The 20655-nt window shown below is 49.1% G+C and overlaps 3 protein-coding genes across 6 annotated transcripts in view; 1 reads left to right on the top strand and 2 right to left on the bottom strand.

Moving 5' to 3' along the window:
- DNAJC17 (DnaJ (Hsp40) homolog, subfamily C, member 17) overlaps positions 1–8656 on the bottom strand; it is a 49211-nt gene extending 40555 nt beyond the window's left edge. The window contains exon 1 of the mRNA XM_011932607.1: positions 8553–8656. Coding sequence (XP_011787997.1) covers positions 8553–8630 — 78 coding nt within the window. The 5' untranslated portion in view covers positions 8631–8656. The remainder of the gene's footprint in view (positions 1–8552) is intronic.
- Positions 8264–15801, top strand: ZFYVE19 (zinc finger, FYVE domain containing 19). Of its 3 annotated transcripts, none has more exons than XM_011932611.1 (11): positions 8264–8855; positions 10306–10427; positions 10595–10645; positions 11039–11157; positions 11258–11403; positions 11882–11987; positions 13877–14080; positions 14508–14587; positions 14938–15036; positions 15168–15295; positions 15373–15801. In XM_011932611.1, the coding sequence occupies exons 4-11, from the start codon at positions 11112–11114 to the stop codon at positions 15449–15451; spliced, it is 888 nt and encodes a 295-aa protein (XP_011788001.1). In that variant the 5' UTR covers positions 8264–8855; positions 10306–10427; positions 10595–10645; positions 11039–11111; the 3' UTR covers positions 15452–15801. The 3 variants fall into 3 exon arrangements, with proteins under 3 accessions (XP_011788001.1, XP_011787999.1, XP_011788000.1); XM_011932609.1 differs by having other exon boundaries at positions 8264–9062; XM_011932610.1 differs by lacking the exon at positions 13877–14080 and having other exon boundaries at positions 8264–9062.
- Positions 15802–16706: 905 nt separating this feature from the next.
- Positions 16707–20655, bottom strand: part of PPP1R14D (protein phosphatase 1, regulatory (inhibitor) subunit 14D) — a 20141-nt gene continuing 16192 nt past the window's right edge. Inside the window, exons 2-5 of one of the 2 annotated variants that reach the window (XM_011932603.1) lie at positions 18515–18632; positions 17425–17508; positions 17217–17249; positions 16707–17017 (exon numbers count right to left, since the gene is read on the bottom strand). In XM_011932603.1, the coding sequence (XP_011787993.1) occupies positions 16903–17017; positions 17217–17249; positions 17425–17508; positions 18515–18632 (350 nt within the window). In that variant the 3' untranslated portion in view covers positions 16707–16902. The remainder of the gene's footprint in view (positions 17018–17216; positions 17250–17424; positions 17509–18514; positions 18633–20655) is intronic. The other variant, XM_011932604.1, reaches the window with a different exon arrangement.

The raw sequence follows: 20655 nt of genomic DNA, 5'->3' as shown, positions 1-20655 counted from the left end.
TCTCGCTCTGTTGCCCAGGCTGGAGGGCAGTAGCATGATCTCGGCTCACTGCAACCTCCACCTCCTGGGTTCAAGCGATTCTCCTGCCTCAGCCCCCCTGGGTAGCTGGGATTACAGGCACCCACCACCATGCCTGGCTAGTTTTTCTATTTTTAGTAGAGTCAGGATTTCACCATATTGGCCAGGCTGGTCTTGAACTCCTGACTTCAGGCAGTCTACCAGCCTTGGCCTCCCAAAGTGCTGGGATTACAGGTGTGAGCCACGGCACCTGGCTCAAACAGATTTCTAACCCACATTCATACTAGCATTATTCACAATAGTCAAAAGCTGGAAACAACCAAAATATTCATCGACAGATGAATGGATAAACGCAATGTGGTATATACATCAAATGGAATATTATTCAACCTCAGAAAGGAAGGAAGCTCTGACACATGCTACAACATGGCTGAACCTTGAAAGCATGATGTTAATTAAGCGAAATAAGCCTACACAAAAGGACAAATATTGCATGGTTCCACTTACATGAGGTTCATAGACTAGTCAAATTCATATAGAGAAAGAAAGTAGAAGAGTGGTTCACAGTAGCTGGGGGGAGGAGGGAACGGGGAATCACTGTTTGTTGAGTACAGAGTTTCAGTTTGAAGTGATGGAAAAGTTCTAGAGATGGATGGTGGTGATGGCTGCACAACAATGTAAATGTACTTAATGCCACTGAATCCTATAATCAAAAAGGATGAAAATGGTAAGTAGTAAAATTTGTGTTAAATATACTGTTTATCACAATGTTGTAGGAAAGATGAGGAGGACTGATGCGGCTGGAGCACAGTGAGCAAAGGGGAGAGTGGTGGCAGGGAACATGCAGGACAGGCAATAAGGGCCACGTGGGCCAGGGGAAGGACTTCCGATTTCATTCTAGGACTGGTGAGAAGCCACTGGGAGTTGTGACCAGAGGTGACAAAATCTGATTCACATTCTAAAGGCTCACTCTGGCTGCTGTGTGAAGAGGATCAAGAGGATCAAGAACAGAAATAGGAAAAGGATTCGAAGGCCACCGCAGTCACCCAGGTAATTCCTGAGATTACTTTGGAATCTCTCTTGAAGGTTTGCAAACAGCGTGAACTCACGACTTAACCCTTCATTCTGGCAGCGTGGTGCCCCGCCTTGTGAGTGTGTGTGTAAGAATTTGGCGCTCGCTGCTTCAGGCTCTAGCAGGAGACGGATCCTCTCCCCAGGAGCACTTCCACCCGAAACCCAGGTCCTCAACTTTAGGCTTTCCCACAAAAAAAAAAAACCCACACCATGCCCTGCCTGTCTCGTCTAGGGCTGGATGGGGAACAAGGAGAATGGCTGATTGTTAAATCCCCATGAAAGGTGGTGTTCAGCCCACTTCTGGCCTGCTAGGTTTGTTGTGATATGAGGGAAGAACATTGGCAGAAAGGCTCCTTCCGTGTACAGAAAGGCAGAGTGGAACTTGTCCCTAACTTGAACAGGGATGAGCAGATTTTTCTGTAAAGGGCTAGAGAGTAAAAATTTTAGGGAGCTACATAAGGTCTTTGCTGTATATTCTCCTTTGTTGTTTTGTGTTTGTTTCTGTTGCTGGATCATATTACTTCTATATTTAATTACCATATGAATCATATGATAATTGTTGAGTCATATGGTAATGCTATGTTTAATTTTTTGAGGAATCATCATACCATCTTAACAGTATCTGCACCACAGCAATGCACAGGGCTCCAATTTCTCTACATCCTCACTAACATTTATTTCTCTCTCTCTCTTTTTACTTTTTATTTTTAGAGACAAGGTCTCGCTCTGTCACCCAGGCTGGAGGGCAATGGCACAATCATAGCGCACTGTAGCCTGGAACTCCTGGGCTCAAGCAATCCTCCCACCTTAGCCTCTCCATAAGCCATCACACCAGGGGTTTTTTTTGCCTTTTTTTTTGTCTTCATAATAGCTATCTTAATGGGTGTGAAGTGGTATCACAACATTGTTTGTTTGTTTTTTGAAACGGAGTCTTGCTCCGTTGCCCAGGCTGGAGTGCAGTGGCACGATCTCTGCTCACTGCAACCTCTGCCTCCCAGGTTCAAGCGATTCTCCTGCCTCCTCGAGCAGATGAGACTACAGGCGCCTGCCACTACGCCCGGCTAATTTTTGTGTTTTTAGTAGAGATGGGGTTTCACCATGTTGGCCAGGCTGGTCTTGAACTCCTGACCTCAGGTGATCCACCTGCCTCTGCCTCCCAAAGTGCTGGGATTACAGGTGTGAGCCACCGTGCCCGGACTCAAAATGGTTTTGATCTGCATTTACCTAATGACTAGTGAAGTTGAGCATCTTTTCATGTGCTTATTGGCCATTTGTATTATCTTCTTTGGAGAAATGTCTATTGAGGTTCTTTGCGCCCCCCACCCTCCTTTTTTTAAATTTTTTTACAGACAGAGTTTCACTCTGTCACCCGGGCTGGAGCACAGTGGCATGATCAGAGTTTACTGTAACTTCAAACTCCTGGCTTGGCCATTTTTTAACTGAGTTGTTTGTTTTTTGGTTGTCGAGCTGTGTTTTTTTTCTACAATCATTTAAACATGTAAAAACCATTCTTAGCACATAAGCCATTAAAAAAAAAAGTTGGCTGAGTGTGGTGGCTCACGCCTGTAATCCTAGCACTTTGGGAGGCCGAGGCAGGCAGATCACGAGGTCAGGAGTTCAAGATCAGCCAGGCCAAGATGGTGAAATCCCGTCTCTACTAAAAATAAAAAAAATAGCCGGGCGTGGTGGCGGGTGCCTGTAATCTCAGCTACTCCGGAGACTGAAGCAGAGAATTGCTTGAACTCGGGAGGCAGAGGTTGCAGTGAGCCAAGATTACACCACCACACTCTAGCCTGGGTGACAGCGAGACTCTGTCTCAAAAAAAAAAGGTCATGGGTCATTTGCCCCCTCAAACTGTGGTTTGCCCTACTCCTTCATTTTACATTTGGGGAAAGTCAGGCCCTGAGAGAGGCAGTGACTGCCCTTGGTCTCCTGATTCTCAAGTAAAGTTGTTGCAGTGGTCTCTTTAGCTACTACTTCGTTCATTCAACAAATACTTATTGAGAACCTACTATGTGCCAGTCACCAGGGAAGGGGCTGCTACGGAAGAGCCTGAATCAGATCTGGTCCTCAGAAGCAGAAGTGCAGAGGGCATTAAGGTATGAGACAAATAATCACACAAATAAATACATAAATGCAAACTGAAATAAGTGCTAGAAAAAAGAAAAACCAGCTGCTATGAAAGAGAATATAGGCAAGGCTTCTCTGAGAATGCCATTTCAACTGAGCTCTGAAGGACAAGTAAAAGCAACTCAGATTAGCAGAAGGGGACGAAGGTATTCCTGGCAGAGGAAAATGTATGAATGGGGTAAGAAATTCTATTGAGTATTTTATTAAAAGTGCTAAATAGGGTTTTCAGGGAGTAGTAAGATCATTCCATTTTCTGTGAGGAGAATCGGAGAGGCCCAATAGGTCAGAATGGAACAGGCTGAAAGCAGAAACAAGTTGGCAGGCTCCTCGAAACATTCAGCTGAGTGGATGGGGGCCTGGGCTGGAGTGGTGGTGGTGGAAATAGAGAGGGTGAACAGGTTTGAGGATTATTTGGGAGCCTGACTCATCAGGACCCGGTGATGTTCTAGATGGCATGCGTGAGAGGACAGGGAGGTACTGAGAATGACTTCAGGTTCCTAGCTTGACTAGATGGATGGTGGTGCCATACGATAGGGAAATCCAAGGAAGGAGCAGGTTTGGAGAGAGAATTGAAAGAGTTCAATTTTTTTTTTTTTTTTTTTTGAGACAGATTCTAGCTCTGTCACCCAGGCTGGAGTGCAGTGACTTAATCTCAGCTCACTGCAACCTCCGCCTCCCAGGTTCAGGCGATTCTCCTGCCTCAGCCTCCCAGTAGCTGGGACTACAGGCACGTGCCACTGCGTCTGGTTAATTTTTGTATTTTTAGTAGAGATGGGATTTTACCCTGTTGGCCAAGCTGGTCTCAAACTCCTGACCTCAGGTGATCTGCCTGCCTAGGCCTCTCAAAGTGCTGGGATTACAGACATAAGCCACTGTACCTGGCCAATTTTTGGATGTAGTAAGATTTAGACTGCTGTGAAACATCCAAACGGAGGGATCAAACAGGCAGATAGATACATGGATTAGGGATTCAGAGAAGTAGTCTGAACACAAGTTAAATTTGGTAGTGGGGCTCATCACTACCACTGAACCGTGCTGGACAGGGCCAGGAGCCTTAGTAGAAGGAGCAGAGGCCTGAGCTGGGCATCAGGGCATTAGGGTTCTAGTCTCAATTCTGCCCCTAACCAACTTCTCGGAGCTGCAGTTTCACCATCAGTAACACAGGGAGCTTGGCCTCCATCAGGGCTTCTGTAACCTTTTTTGAATTAAAATTCCCTCCTCTGGCTGGGTGTGGTAGCTCATGCCTATAATCCCAACACTTTTCGGAGGCCAAGGCAGGAGGATCGCTTGAACCCAGGAGTTCAAGACCAACCTGGCCAACATGGTGGAACCCCATCTCTACAAAAATACAAAAATTAGCCGGGCATGGTGGTGCACACCTGTGGTCCCAGTTACTTTTGAGGCTGAGGTGGGAGGATTGCTTGAGGCCGGGAGAAGGAGTTTGCAGTGAGCAGTAATCATGCCATTGACTCCAGCATGGGTAACAGGGAGAGACCCTGACTCAAAAAAAAAAAAAAAAAAAAAAAAAGAAAAAAGAAAAAACAATGTCTTCCTCTCCTCCAGAATAAAGACATAAAAAATATCACACATGATTTTCAGAGGTTCCTACACCCAGTTCCTGGAGCCTTTCTGTAGAGGCCAAATTGAGAACTCCTAGGCTATTTGGACAAGCAGTTTAGGAGTTCTTCCTTGTATACACTTGAAATGTTTGTGTATCCTCTAGGTTGCCCTGTGACAGCAACCTAGGTTGGCTATGACAGGTATTAAACCATGGTGAGGGGACACCAGGGCCTAGGTCTCTCTTGCTTTCTACCAAAAAGTGTCTGTTGCCATGAAGCTAGCCAGTGTATCCAAAGTGCAAATGGAAATAAGTGCTAGAAAGGAGAACTGGCTGCTATGAAAAAGGAAAATAGGTAAGGCCTCTTTGAGGGTGCCACCTACTTATGCTCCAAAATAGACTGTACATATTAATATATACATTTGCTTTCTTAGAATGCCCTGCCTCCATCTCCACATGTCCAAACTCTGCTCATTCTTCAAGGCCCCAAATACCTTCTCTAATTCCTTTATCCCTTCTCTCAAACTAAAAGCAATCTCAGCCTACACTGAACATCCACAGCACTTTGTACCCCTCTTAAGGAACTTACCATGTCTCCCTTGTATGCATGAATCTTGCCTCTCCTACTAAAAGGCAGGAACAGCACCTGTTACGCTTTATAGAGAGGCTTCACACATATCCCTTATCTCATCTGAGTTCGAACTGGATCCCAGTCACTATGGCCCAGCTCAGACCTTGATCTCTTGCCTAGACACCAGCCCCACCTGACGCCCTAGTGGCAGGTCTTCCATTCCTCCCACCCCCACCCATTTTCATTATGCACACTACAGTTGAATTTTCTTTTCTTTCCTTTTTTCTTTTCTTTTCTCTTTTCTTTTTTAAGAGAGGCAGGGTCTCACCCTGTCATCCAGGCTGGAATGCAGTGGCAAAATCATAGCTCACTGCAACTTCCCAGGCTCAAGTGATCCTCCCACCTCAGCCTTCCATGTAGCGAGGACTACAGGCATGTAACACCCTGCCCAGCTTTTTTTTTTTATATATATATCTGTGGAGAGACAGAGTCTTACTATGTTTCCCAGGCTGGTCTCAAACTCCTGACCTCAAGCATCCCTTCCACCTTGGCCTCCTAAAGTGCTGGAATTGCAGGTGTGAGCCATCACATTCAGCTGAATACTTTCTTTAAAATCCAATTATGGGCAGGGCACAGTGGCTCACGCGTGCAATCCCAGCACTCTGGGAGACCAAGGCAGGAGGATCACTTGAGCCCAGGAGTTTGAGACCAGCCTGGGCAACACAGCTGGACCCCATCTCTGGGGAAAAAAAAACACACAAAACAAATTAGCCAGGCATGATGATGCACACCTGCAGTCCCAGCTACATGGGAGGCTGAGGTAGGTTCACTTAAGCCCAGGAAGTCGAGGCTGCAGCGAGCTGTGATTATGCCACTGCATTCTAGCCTGAATGAGACAGAGATCTTTTCTAAAAAACTAGAATAAAAAAGAGAAAATCTGATTATGTAACTTCTCTAATTAATAGAGAATGGCTTCCAACTGACTTCCTCAGGAGTTCTCAAGTTCAGGGTTAGAAACTCTAGATTTCAGTTGGGCACAGTAGCTCACGCCTGTAATCCCAGCACTTTGGGAGGCCAAGGCCGGTGGATCACTTGAGGTCAGGAGTTCAAGACCAGCCTGACCAACATGGTGAAACCCTGTCTCTGATAAAAACACAAAAATTAGCTGGGTGTGGTGGCACATGTGTAATCCCAGCTGCTCAGGAGGCTGAGGCAGGAGAATTCCTTGAACCTGGGAGGCAGAGGTTGCAGTGAGCCAAGATTGCACCACTGCACTCCAGCCTGGGCATCAGAGTGAGACTCCATCTCAAAAAAAAAAAAACAAAAACAAAAACAACAAAAACCCTCCAGATTTCCCACTCGGATCTTGGGTGAAATGTCAAATAATTTCTCACTAGTAATAAAGTACTAATTAAATAATTTGCAGGCAGGGCATGGTGGCTCACACCTGTAATCCCAGCACTTTGGGAGGTCGAGGTGGGAAGATCACGGAAAAAAAAAAAAAAAAAAATTAGCCGGGCATGGTGGTGCATGCCTATAGTCCCAGCTACTCGGGAGGCTGAGGCAGGAGAATCACTTGAACCTGGGAGGCAGAAGTTGCAATTAGCTGAGATCGCGCCACTGCACTCCAGCTCTGGGCGACAGAGCAAGACTCCATCTCAAAAAATAATAATAAATAAAGAATTTAAAAAATAATAATTTGCAAACGTAGAGCACTTAGAATACAATCCAGGAAAAAAAAAATACTGTCTAGGACATAGTAAGCATTATACAGGTGTGAGGAATTATTAATCCTAAAATATTAAAACATGAGAGAGGTGGAGCAGATGCTTTTGATGCTTCATAGACATCCCATGGCCACTTCTGATTTCAACTGCGGCTGCAGGGGACAGATTTGTGCAGGTTGACAGCATCTCTCAGGGACCCCCTGGGTCTCCCTGATTTTCTGCCCCAGAGCTTCCTCTTCTCAAAAGCTCACTCACCCCATGAGCAGGGCAGCCCAGAAGTACAGGGACAATAGTGGGCACTAATTTTCTTTTTTCCTTTTTTTTTTTTTTAATTTGAGACGGAGTCTCGCTCTGTCACCCAGGCTGGAGTGCAGTGGCACAATCTTGGCTCACTGCAACCTCCGCCTCCCGGGTTCCAGCGATTCTCTTGCCTCAGCCTCCCGAGTAGCTGAGGCTATTGGTGCGTGCCACCACGACTGGCTAATTTTTGTATTTTTAATAGAGACGGGGTTTCACCATATTGGCCAGGCTGGTCTCGAACTCCTGACCTCGTGATCCGCCCGCCTCGGCCTCCCAAAGTGCGGGGATTAGAAGTGTGAGCCACTGCACCCAGCCTAATGGGCACTAATTTTCTTTCTTTCTTCTTTTTTTTTTTTTTTTTTGAGAGTCTTGCTCTGCCGCCCAGGATGGAGTGCAGTGGCGCGATCTCGGCTCAGTTGGGCACTAATTTTCATTTGATGAACGCCTCTCCTTCCTATATTGTTAAAACTACCACCATGATCCAGGGGGAGATAACAGAAATCCTAAATCCAGCTTGATCAGTGTTTCACTCCCTGGCATCTTTTATCAACAACTAAGGTAGCATGGAACTCTAGGCCGTCTGCCTTAACCTTCTGATCCTCCTGCTTTTAGCCCACTAACGAGCACATGCTGAGAAGGGCATCAGCTACCTGAAAAGAGTCAATGGGCTAGAGTGGAAAAGAAAATAGAGACAGCAGGGTCATCGGTCACACTGGCAAGGGGGCATGAAAAGGGAGTGAAGAGGCCTTGAGATCTGACTTTTCTTTCGCCCTAGGCTCTAAGTGGAGGAATTAAATCAGCCTGCAGAAGAGACTTAAATGAGGCACCTCTTGTCACAGTCAAGGCAGAAGCGGAAACGGAGGCCGAGACTGCGCAAGCGCAGAGGAGGCTAGCGTTCCCTCGCAGCCTCACCCCGCGGCCTCTAGCAGACAGGGGCCACAGGGAGAGCACAGCTACCCGGCGCGAAGAGCCCTCTGTTCCCCGCTTCCTCTTGAGGCCCTCGGACCGTCCAGGAAATGTCTGGGAGCCCGCTGCGGAGGGCATAGGGCCGACCCTCTCTCCCCGCCCAGGACCTGAATGAACCTGGAGAGCGGATACCAGCCGTGGCCGAGGCGCTAGGACAGGAAGGGCCGCCAGACCTCTCAGAATCAGCCTTCCTCGCCACCATTCTCACCTCTTTGTCCGCTGCCTTCTCCTCAATGCCTAGCAGCGCGTACAGGTCCATCTGTAAGAGCTCCTTGGTCACTGCCATGGTTCTGGCCTGACGGATTCGTACTACAACTCCCAAGAGTCTAAGCGCGCGTGGGGACTGCCGGCTCCGAGTGGCGCCTAGCCCTCTGGGAATTGTGTTCTGAGTCAGGCTTGACTGACTCTGAGGGAGGCTGGCAGTCGTGAATGAACTACGACTCCCAGCAGCCCCCGTTGCCGCCGCTGCCGTAGGCTGGCTGCAGGGGAGCGTCCGGATTCCCCGCTCTAGGTCGCGGCCGGACAGTGCCAGTGGGCGTGTGGGGCGGGGCAGGGCGTGGCAGGGCAGGGAAGGGAAGGGCGGAGCTGGGGTGAGGGTACAAGGGGCCCAGGACTTGGCCGGCGTGACCTCAACTCTGCAGATCCTGCGGTGCTGGGAGCCACCATGGAGAGTAGGTGCTACGGCTGCGCTGTCAAGTTCACCCTCTTCAAGAAGGAGGCGAGTCTTCCCTCCCCGAAAGCTGCAGGGCCAGGGAGGAGAGGAGGGAAAAGCGCGGGACTTAACGTCCAAAACTTGATCTTACAGCCTCTTTCCAGCTGTGTAGTTTTGATCAAGTCATTGATCCTCAGTTTCCATTTCTGTAAAATGGGACTAACATTCCCTCGCTTTCGGAGTTTATGTGACGGTCCACTGAAGTCCATTAGGTTGACAGTTTCCTATAAACTGTAAAGCGCGCTGCCGTCATTTTTGCAACGCTACTCTTTTCTGTCGGCCCAGTGTAGCATCTGGCGGTTTTTTTCTCTCCACCCTGCTCCTCCGAAGCGCTGTGTCCATCACACCAAGCCCGTTACTCTCTCTGCTCTGAACCTTCCCCATCCCGCAGCCCGCCCTTCTCCAGGTCGCTCGAGTTGGGTTACCACACTTCTTCTTTCTGATTCAGGGGCACCATGGTGAAGAGTAGCTGTCCTGTCCTTATCACAGACCTGCCAGATTCCTCTGGTAAACTGCAGGCTCCCTCTGCCTCAGCTGTGGCTAGGGATTCTGACCAAGAGATGATGGGAACCAGAGGGAGTAAATTAGTATCACATAGGAAGGCAGACTGTGTAGCGTTTACCAACCTGGATTTTGGAGTCAGGGTTCAAATCTGAGCTCTGCTGTCTTACTGAGGGGGTGACCTTGGTTTGGATAAGTTATGTAGCCTCTCTGTCCCTCTCGAAACAAGGATAATCACGGTTGTCATCAAGATTAAGTAAAATAATGTGTGTAAATAGTGAGGAATAAATCACATGATGAATGTTAAGTACTGGGTTTAGTGCCTGGTACATAGTAAGTGCTTAATAAATGGAGGCTATTGTTAGCCCATCCTGAGCCAAGCCTCCCTCCATCTCTGCAAGAGCAGAGGAGGCATGGGCTCTGCCCTGTCTCTGATTCTCCTTTGTGGAAGAGTCAGTGGCCTGAAATACTGGGTTTTATCTATCTGTCTTCTACACCCCTAGGTCAGGGAATTGAAGACAGGGTAGAAAGCATGGGAATTTTGCATAAACTTTCATTTGGCTTGAATAAGATGCTGGAAACTGAGGAATTGCTTTACTCTCCACCCCTTAGGGGCCCCACTCCTCTTCCTCCTCCCGGCAGTTGGCCATAACTTCAGTGACTTCTCTGTGTGTGTGCTTGGAGAGTCCCTGGGAGCAGCCTGCAGGGGCAGGTGAGAGGTAGATCTCCTGTTTCATGTTTCTTGTAGTATGGCTGTAAGAATTGTGGCAGGGCCTTCTGTTCAGGCTGCCTAAGCTTCAGTGCAGCAGTGCCTCGGACTGGGAACACCCAACAGAAAGTCTGCAAGCAATGCCACGAGGTCCTGACCAGGTGAGAGGCAGGCATGGGTGAAAGTTCAGTCAAGTATGGCAGTGGACATCTGGCCAGCCCTCACAGCTTGGTACTCTGTGGCGAGAGTCAGCCGAGGAAGTGTTTGGAGTGGGGGGCACTACCTGGTGGGATGGCAGGACTTGTAACACTAGATTTCTTCTCTGTAGAGGATCTTCTGCCAATGCCTCCAAGTGGTCACCACCTCAGAACTATAAGAAGTAAGTGCTGAAGAGAAAAAGACAAAGAGGGTTGGGGAAAGGCTAAGGGAGCCATAGGGAAAGACCCTCCCTGAATCTTCTAGATGAAATGAGCACAGAATCAGGAGAATGCTCTCCTGTCCAGCTCCTGACTGCCCTCCTGGGCTTGTAAAGCAGCTCTTCAGCCCTCTCTCCAGGACAGGCACTAGATGTAGCTTGTCCTTTCAGCTGGACCCTCTGGCTGGTCAGCCAGGTTGGGCTGCAGGGTGGCATGAGTGAGGGGCACAGCAGATTGCCCACTGGAGGCCTCCCTAGGTGCCCAGAAATGATTCGATTTGAATGGGAAACAGTGAGTGGGTGCCTTCACTCTTCCCCTCTGCCTTCTTCAAGAGCCTCTATCTCATATCCTGCCAGGCGTGTGGCAGCCTTGGAAGCCAAGCAGAAGCCCAGCACTTCCCAGAGCCAGGGACTGACCCGACAAGACCAGATGATTGCCGAGCGCCTAGCACGACTCCGCCAGGAGAACAAGCCCAGTGAGCGGGGGCAGATGGGGTTGCCTAGAGGACACAGTCCAGGGCTTCTGGGACTGAGATGCCTCTGGCCCTTACAAGGCTCCCTCCGTGCCAATTGCAGAGTTAGTCCCCTCACAGGAAGAGATAGAGGCACGACTGGCTGCGCTAAAGGGTGAACGTCAGGGTTCCATCCCTTCCACCCGGGAAATGGAGGCACGACTTGCAGCGTTGCAGGGCAGAGTTCTACCTTCTCAAACCCCCCAGCCGGTGAGTGTTATGGCTTAGGAGAGAAGCGGGAGTGCTAGGGGGAGGACCCAGCAGACGCCCAGACACAGGTCCAGCAGACGCCCAGACACAGGTCCAGCAGACGCCCAGACACAGGTATTGGGGTGGTACAAAAGTAATTGCAGTTTTTGTCATTACTTTTAATTGCAAAAACCTCAGTTACTTTTGCACCAACCTTTGTATTTTATGTACTTTGCAGGAGTTGGCAAAGCCTCCCACCCCTACCTCCTGATCCTCAGGCCTGCTACCAGACCCGGGGACCAGGGACAAACATCACAATTGGGTAGGGCAGGAAAAAGTGGCCCCTCAGTCCTGTTGGGGACTGCCAGACCTACTTGATTCTGTGGGCCATGGATCCTTCTCCTTTCCCTGGGCTTTGAGAACTCCTTAGCATCCATCCCTGACCTAGACTGCTTCTGGGCTACCCCTGCTCTCCACTGAGGTTTCCTCATCTGGGCAGGCACATCACACACCAGACAACAGGACCCAAGCCCAGCAGACACAGGATCTGCTAACGCAGCTGGCAGCTGAGGTGGCTATCGAAAGCTGGAAAGGAGGAGGCCCAGGTAACCCCTCCACTTTGCTCCCTAGGAATCTGCCCCACCTCTTTCCCCAGACTGGAGAGGCTCTGCTGTCCACCCTCTGGGAGATGAATGTAAGTCAGAGAGTGATCAACATTATGAGAGTTACCATTCATTGAGTGCTTACTCCAAAGGGAGCCAGTGTAAGTCTAGTGTTTAAGTGCACGGGCTTTAGAATCAGGCAGTGATTCCCAGTTCTACCACGTATTAGCTGTGTGATGCTGGACAAGTTACTTGACCTAAGTCTCACTTTCCTCATGTGTAAAATGAAGATATGTATGGAAAAACCTACCTTAGGGAAATCACAAGGAGTAAATGAGATAATCCAATAAGTGCTTGGGATGGTATCTGACTCATAGTGAGTACTCAGTGAATATTCTCTGCAATCATGATGTTGATAAGGAGGAAGAAGCTATTTAGTAGCACCAGCCACATCTCAATGCTCAGTAGCCACATGGGCTTCATGGCTGCCATCTTGGGCAGCACAGATATAGAACATGATGTGGAATGTTTCCATCATCATAGAACATTCTGTTGGACAGTGCTGTTTGAAGGCTTCAGAGCAGTGTTTTTCAACAAAGGATGATTTTGCCCCCCAGGCTACTTGTGGCATCGTTTAGAGACTTTTTGGTTGTCACAACTCAGGATATTACTGGCACCTAGAGGATAGAAGCCAGGGATGCTACTAAATCTACTGTGTCACAGGACAGCACATCACAATGAAGAATTACCCAGTCCAAAGTGTCAAGAGAACTAAGATTGAGAAATCCTGCTTTAGAGGCACAATCTCATTGAATAGCCTCAATAATCTTAGGAGGCCAGGTGTGGTGGCTCATGCCTGTAATCCTAAACACTTAAGGAGGCAGAGGCAGGAAGGAGGATAGCTTGAACCCGGGAGTTTAAGACCTGCCAGGGCAACATAGCAAGACCCTGTTTTTAAAAAAAAATCTTATAAGGTATATACTATTCTTTTTTATAAATGAGGAAACAGGCCTAGTGAGCTTGAGGAACTTGACCAAGGTCACACAGACATTAAGCTGCAGAGATGAGACTTAAACCTAAGCTGTGATTTTAAACCTCTTGCTCTGAAACACTAAACTGAAGGTGACTGTGTCAGAGCCACACCTAATGTGGTAAAATTCTTCCTGCCCAGTGATATATAAGCTCTTGGCTTCATTGCCCTCTGTGTGTTGATTCCAGGAAATGCTAATTCCTGCCCTAAAAGGCAAAGAGACTGACTGAACCTTGGCCTCATCATGTCTTGTTCCTTTAGGGCAGTGATTCTCAAACCATAGGACACCCACCCTCAGGACAGAATGTTAAAATACCAGGTAGATGGGGATGGATGTGGTTGGAAAAGACATGGCTAAGATTACTAGTTTTTTACAATTGGGAAAATGGAGGAATACTGATTTTATTTGTAATAGAAACCATAGGCGCTAGTGCTGAGCAAAAAGCTGATGATCTGTGATTAGACAGGGTTGAGAAAGGCCAGGCGTGATGACTCACGCCTGTAATCCCAGCACTTTGGGAGGCCGAGGCAGGTGGATCACAAGGTCAGGAGTTGGAGACCAACATGTTGAAACCCTGTCTTTACTAAAAGTACAAAAATTAGCCGGGCATGGGGGCACGTGCCTATAATCCCAGCTACTCAGGAGGCTGAGGCAGGAGAATTGCTTGAATCCGGGAGGCGGAGGTTGCAGTGAGCTGAGATCGCACCACTGCACTCCAGCCTTGGTGACAGAGCGAGACTCCGTCTCAAAAAAAAAAAGAAAATTATTTAAGAGAAAGAAAGCGTTGAGAAATGGGCTCGTTGGCTTCTAAGGAGAGATCTTGGGATGTCTCTGCCTCTCTGATGGCATTACCCCTTCCAGCTGCCTCTCTCCAGAATGACCTCAACCAGGGTGGCCCAGGGAGCACTAATTCCAAGAAGCAGGCCAGCTGGTCCTTGGAGGAGGAGAAGAGCAGACTGCTGGCTGAGGCAGCACTTGAGTTGCGGGAGGAGAACACAAGGCAGGAACGGATTCTGGCCCTGGCCAAGCGACTGGCCGTACTGCGGGGACAGGACCCCGAGAGAGGTGAGGCTGGGGAGCAGCTGCTAACTGGTGTCCCTTGATCAAGGCCTCCCTGGCAGGGCTGAGTCAGGTGCTGGGGGTATTTGTGCCCAGAGATCTGCTGAGCCCAGCCCAGAGCCACAAGGAAGGTGGTAGAGCAAAGCAGTGGGTGAGGAGGAGTCAGGGGCAGCCATGAGGGCAGGGGACCTTCAGTCCATTAAGGGGCTGAGGTTTCCACTCCTGCCTCCAACCTAGCCCTCAGGCCTGCTTCAGTGATGGCAGGGCTGGGGCAGGCAGGGACAGGTCTGATCAGGGTAGCTGAAGAGGCTTCTCAGCTCTGAAATAAGTGCCCCTGGGAACCGAACCAGTTCTGGGAGGCAGGAGGACAGCCACTCATGTGAAATCTCTCACCCTCACTCCTCCTTCCCCTGTTCCCGTCTCCCTCTTCAAGTGACCCTCCAAGACTACCGCCTCCCAGACAGTGATGACGACGAGGATGAGGAGACAGCCATCCAGAGAGTCCTGCAGCAGGTGGGCCTGGCTTACTCACCTGCCACCCCTTGTCCCATCTCTGCCTCATTGCCCCACCTCCACTGTGGTTGGACAGTAACTGTGAAGCTCCTTCAGGGACAAGAGAGGAATAGAGGAAGTAAGGTACCCAGTGGGGTGTGGGAGCCTCATTGGGAGTTCTCACTGGGCCCCCACTGTCCCTGTGACCCAGACCCGCCCACTGGTCCCTGGAGATAGGGAATCAGCAGCCACAAGCCACAAGTAAAGAAAAAGATGAGTTTGAGAAGCTAAGTCCACAGCACACAGAAATAGTGGGAGATGGAGGGCCTGGGCCTGGAGCAGGGAGTGGTACCTCTTCACCCTGTCTGCAGCTCACTGAAGAAGCTGCCCTGGATGAGGCAAGTGGCTTTAACATCCCTGCAGAGCAGGCTTCTCGACCCCGGACCCAACCCCGAAGGCCAGAGCCTGAGGTGAGAAAAGCCCCAGGTGCAGACCCCCAGGCCGCCCACAGCCTTGCTTCCTGCCTGGCTGTCTGCTCCTGCAGTGGCTCCCACACCCCACTGGGTACCTTACTTCCTCTATTCCTCTCTGGTCCCTGAAGGCCCAGGATGTGGACCCCAGGCCTGAGGCTGAGGAAGAGGAGCTCCCCTGGTGCTGCATCTGCAATGAGGATGCCACCCTACGCTGCGCTGGCTGCGACGGGGACCTCTTCTGTGCCCGCTGCTTCCGGTGGGTGCAGGTGGAATGTTCTGTGGGAGGGCTCAAGGGCTGCCTGGATCCCTGACTTGTATCCCTTTGTTCCACAGAGAGGGCCATGATGCCTTTGAGCTTAAAGAGCATCAGACATCTGCCTACTCCCCTCCGCGTGCAGGCCGAGAGCACTGAGGACACCCTGGTTCTCCTGGAAAGGCAGTCCCACAGGCAGTGGCACCCATTTCTGGGCCCAGCCACAGGACGTCGGATGGGAGAACTTGTCTGGCTCTACTGATGATGGATAGGCCCCTTCCTGAGCTTTGGTGTCCCTGGAATGAGGAAAGATTCTCTATTCGAGAAGATGACTGGGAGGGCCGAGGGAAGAAGTCGGGGCCCTCCTATTAGAAGCCCAGACTGGAAGTGAGAGGCATGATGGGGACAGACCAGACTGAATCTACGGGTGAGCCCTGTAACCTGGCTCTGGGGCACAGGGCCCTCCCTTGGCACTTAGTGGATCTAATAAAGTATGTTGATTCATTGGGCCTAGCATCTCATTTCTACAACCCTGTGAGCCTGGGCCCTGTGAGCGGTGGCAGGAACAGAGCAGGCTGTAAGCACAGTTGTGGGGAATGGGGGAAAAGGTTGAGCCATCCTATGAACTTCTCCAGGCAGGAGCAACCCTACCCATCCTGGTGGCGTCACAGGAAGTAAACATGCGCATTCATTCAATTGAACTGTGCTCCAGCTCTGGGCAGCCCCACTTAGCCACCAGGCCCCACCATCTTGGATTTCTCAGCCTCTCCACTACTCACACAATGCATGCTGGAACAATGCACACACCCTGCTTCCTGCCATACTGGCAAAGGACCCTACCTCCTGGGGCTCCTGTACCAACCTGCCTGCCATTCAGTCTCAGTATCTCTCTTCCAGTGATGCGCCCTAACTGGACCCCTGACCTCTCGGCATGTACCCTTTACATACCTCTGCTATTTCTCTTCCTGCCCCTGGCTGGAGCCAACTCACTAAGGAGCCCTCGGGCTGAGGTCTACCTCCTACATCATTTGTGGTTGGAGGAGCCTTTTCTGAGGCTCTCGGATCCAGCTAGGTTTTTCCTGTTACTTCCTCTCTAGGATTTGAAACTAGTGTTTGCCATTGGCGTCCCTCTTGTTGATTATGCCAGGAGGCTGTGTACCTTAGGCAGATAATGTCTGCTTGGCCCCTTGGCCTTGCTAGATTGTGATCTCTCTGAAGTGGAGCTGTGACCCTCGTCTTTGAATTCTCGAGTCCTTTGGGTGGATGGATGGGTGGATGGATGGATGGACGGACGGACGGACGGACGGGGTGTGTGGGCACAGCCTAGTGACTTAGGTCGTGGCCTTCCTGTGTTTCACTTCATCCTCTCCCTTCCCTGTCCCTCAGCACAGACATGTTCCACACTCCATTGAGCTGGGGCTCCTAAAGGTTTTATCCACTTGGCTGCCAAGGAAGGCATCAGACAACAGCCAGCTCTCTCCCAGAGAGCCCAGCTGACAGAAACTAGTTGTGACTGCACAGACAGTAGGAGTATGCAAATGTCCCTCCTTGTTCACATTTCCGGTTTGTGTCCCAAGGAGCTATTTCCCTCTTAGCCAGGATCTGGAGTTTCAGGGCAGGCCTGGCAGTGCTGAGGCTGCTAAAGATGGTCTTTCAGGCTCATTTCTGAGGCCGGCTGAGTCTCCGGAGTTTCTTGAGTTGACTGAGCAGCTCGGAGATAAAAGCCTGAGGGAGAAACAGGAGTGAGACCAAGGCTTGGGGTCACAGTTCACCCCTCACCCTGCCCTCCCTAATCTTCCCCTACCCCTAACTCCCCAGAGAAGGAGAAGACCCACAGTCAAGCCTTCCCTTCAAATACTCCTCTTCATTAGCTGCCTCCCACATTGGGCCTCCTCTTACCCCAGACCAGCAGAACGTCCCTTACCTCTGTGGGGCGAGGGCAGCTCCCAAGAATGGCCTAGATAGGGGAGAACACAGAGAGGGCCCCAAGTCACAGCACTTTCCCACAAGTCCCCACCAATCTGCCATGAATTCTCCCCTCTGGGTTGGTTCTCTCCACTCCACCAAAGGAGGCAGAACCTGGGAGTCTGCGTTCCCTCTGACCCAAGGCCAGCTTCTAGCCCCCATCCTACCTCCAGCTGAGTCTTCTGCTCCTCTGTGGATAGATCCATGAGAACCTCCAGGTCAATCTCAGGCTCAGAAGGGGCTGCTTGATCCTATTTGGAAATCACATGGGTCTCAGAGGGGCCTGACCAGCTGGTGCTGGAATGAAGGTTACTGTCAGGGACTCAACCCACCTCTCTCCATATTCCCATGGTTAGACTTTCTCCTCACTCAGAACACCCATTCAGTTTTCCATTCAACAGTAATTTACTAAACATGTATTGTATTTTGGCTGGGTGTGGAGGCTCACACCTGTAATCTCAGCACTTTGGGAGGCCGAGGCAGGCAGATCACCTGAGGTCAAGAGTTCAAGACCAGCCTGGCCAACATGGTGAAACCCCATCTCTACAAAAAGTACAAAAATTAACCAGGCATGGTGGTAGATGCCTGTAATCCCAGCTACTTGGGATGCTGAGGCGGGAAAATCACTTGAACCCGGAACCTGGGAGGCAGAGGTTGCAGTGACCTGAGACTGTGCCACTATACTCCATCCTGGGTGACAGAGGGAGACTTCATCACACACAAAAAAATAAAAATAAAAATAATTTAAAAATTAAAAAAATTAAAGATATCTGATAAGGGACTATTACCCAAAAAATACAAAGAATTACTGACCGGGCACAGTGACTCACACCTGTAATCCCAGCACTTTGGGAGACTGAGGTGGGTGGATTATTTGAGGTCAGGCGTTCGAGACCATCCTGGCCAACTTGGTGAAACCCTGTCTCTACTAAAAATGCAAAAAGTAGCTAGGCCTGGTGGCACATGCCTGTAATCCCAGCTATTTGAGAGGCTGAGGCTGGAGAATGGCTTCAACCAGGAGGTGGAGGTTGCAGTGAGTGGAGATCGTACCACTGTACTCCAGCCTGCCTGGGCGAGACTCTGTCTCAAAACGAAACAAAAACTGGCTATGGTGGCTCATGCCTGTAATCTCAGCACTTTGGGAGGCCAAGGCGGGTGTATCATTTGAGGTCAGGAGTTCGAGACCAGCCTGGCCAACATGGTGAAACCCCGTCTCTACTGAATATACAAAAATTAGCTGGGTGTGGTTGTGCACACCCATAATCCCAGCTACTCCAGGAACTGAGGCAGGAGAATCGATTGAACCCGGGAGGCAGAGGTTGCAGAGAGTGGAGCGCACCACTGCACTCCAGCCTGGGTGACAGAGAAAGACTGTCTCAAAAAAAAAAAAATTAAATTACAAGAAGAAGATGAACAACACAATTAAAAAATGGACAAAAGATAAGAACAGACATCCCACTAAAGAAGATATATAGATAGAAAGTGAGTGTATAAAAAGATGCTCAACATCATACGTCATTAGGGAATTGCAAATTAAACCATTCATTCATTCATGTCATTCACTGCTGGTGGGAATGCAAAATGGTATGGCTACTTTGGAAGACAGTTTGGTGGTTTCTCACAAAAGTAAACTTTTTTTTTTGAGACAAAGTATTGCTCTGTCATCCAGGCTGGAGTGCAGTGGCATGATCAAGGCTTATTGCAGCCTTGACCTTGCAAGCTCAAGGGATCCTCCCACCTCAGCCTCCCAAGTAGCTGGGACCACAGGTGTACACCACCCCACCCAGCTAATTTTTTTACTTTTCATGGAGACAGAAGTCTCAATATGTTGTCCAGGCTGGTCTCAAACTCCTGGTCTCAAGTGATCCTCCCGCCTCTGCCTCCCAAAGCACTGTAATCCCAGGCGTGAGCCACCATGCCCAGCCCTAAACACACTCTTACCATGCTATCCATTAATTACACTCCCTTGGTATTTACCCGAATGAGATGAAAACACATTCACACAAAAACCTGCACATAGATGACCGGGTGCAGTGGCTCACTCCTGTGATCTCAGCACTTTGGGAGGCCGAGGCGGGTGGATCACGAGGTCAGGAGATCGAGACCATCCTGGCTAAAATCCTGTGAAACCCTGTCTCTACTAAAAATACAATAAATTAGCTGGGCGTGGTGGCGGGCGCCTGTAGTCCCAGCTACCTGGGAGGCTGAGGCAGGAGAATGGCGTGAAGCTGGGACACGGAGCTTGTAGTGAGGTGAGATCACACCACTGCACTCCAGCCTGGGCGACAGAGCGAGACTCTGTCTCACAAAAATAAATAAATAAATAAATAAATAAATAATAAAACCTGCACACAGATGATCTATAACAGCTTTATTCATACTTGCCAAACGTGGAAGCAACTAAGATAGTCTTCAGTAGGTGAATGGATAAACAAACTGGTATGTCCAGAGAATGGAATATTATTCAGTGCAAAAACGAAATGAGCTATCAAGCCATGAAAAGTCACGGAGGAACCTAAAATGCATATGACAGTTAAATAAGCCAGTTTGAAGCCAGTCACAGTAGCATGCACCTGTATAGTCCCAAGGAGTCTAGCCTGGGCAAAACAGTGAGAGACACTGTCTCTAAAAAAAAAAAAAAAAAAAAAAAAATGAAGAAGCCAACCTAAATACTCTATGATCCCAACAATAAGACCTGCTGGAAAAAGTCAAAGTATGGCAATAGTAAAAAGATCAGTGATTGCCACAGGGGAAAGCGGGAGGAGGGACAAGTGGAGCACAGGGGATTCTCAGCACAGTGAAACTCTTCTGTATGACGCTAGAACGGTGGATAAATGTCATGCACAGTTGTCCAAAACCATAGAATACACACCAAGAGTGAAGCCTAATTTAAACCATGGACTTTGGTCAATAATGATGTGTCAATGTAAATTCACTGATTGTAACAAATAATATATAATCTTGCTGCTGGGTGGAGGATAGTGGGGGAAGCTATACATACATGGGGGCAGGGAGATATGGGAAGTATCTGTGCTTTATGCTCAATTTGTGAACCTAAAACTGCTCTAAAAGATAGGTCTATTAAAAAAAGGACGTGAGCTCAAATATAATAAAATTCATATTTTACTGCTTCAACAAGGACATTCTTTCTGTTATCTTTTCATTTACCCATTTTACAGATGAAGGGGACTTTTTTTTTTTTTTTTTGAAGAGTCTCACTCTGTCTCAAAAAAAAAAAAAAAAAAAAAAAAAAAAGACAGAAGTTAACTTTTGAGTGCCTACTGTGCAGCAGACACTTTCTTTTTCTTTTCTTTTCAGAACTTTTAAATTGTAAACTAGAATACAGATCAAGAAAAAAATCACACAAAACAAATGCATACCCTCTGAATCATTATTAA

The sequence above is a fragment of the Colobus angolensis genome, unplaced genomic scaffold (genome assembly GCF_000951035.1).
Source record: "Colobus angolensis palliatus isolate OR3802 unplaced genomic scaffold, Cang.pa_1.0 Scaffold97, whole genome shotgun sequence".
In the NCBI taxonomy this organism is placed as follows: Eukaryota; Metazoa; Chordata; class Mammalia; order Primates; family Cercopithecidae; genus Colobus; species Colobus angolensis.
Note: the sequence above shows the minus strand (reverse complement) of the source record. Positions and strands in the feature narration are given on the sequence as shown.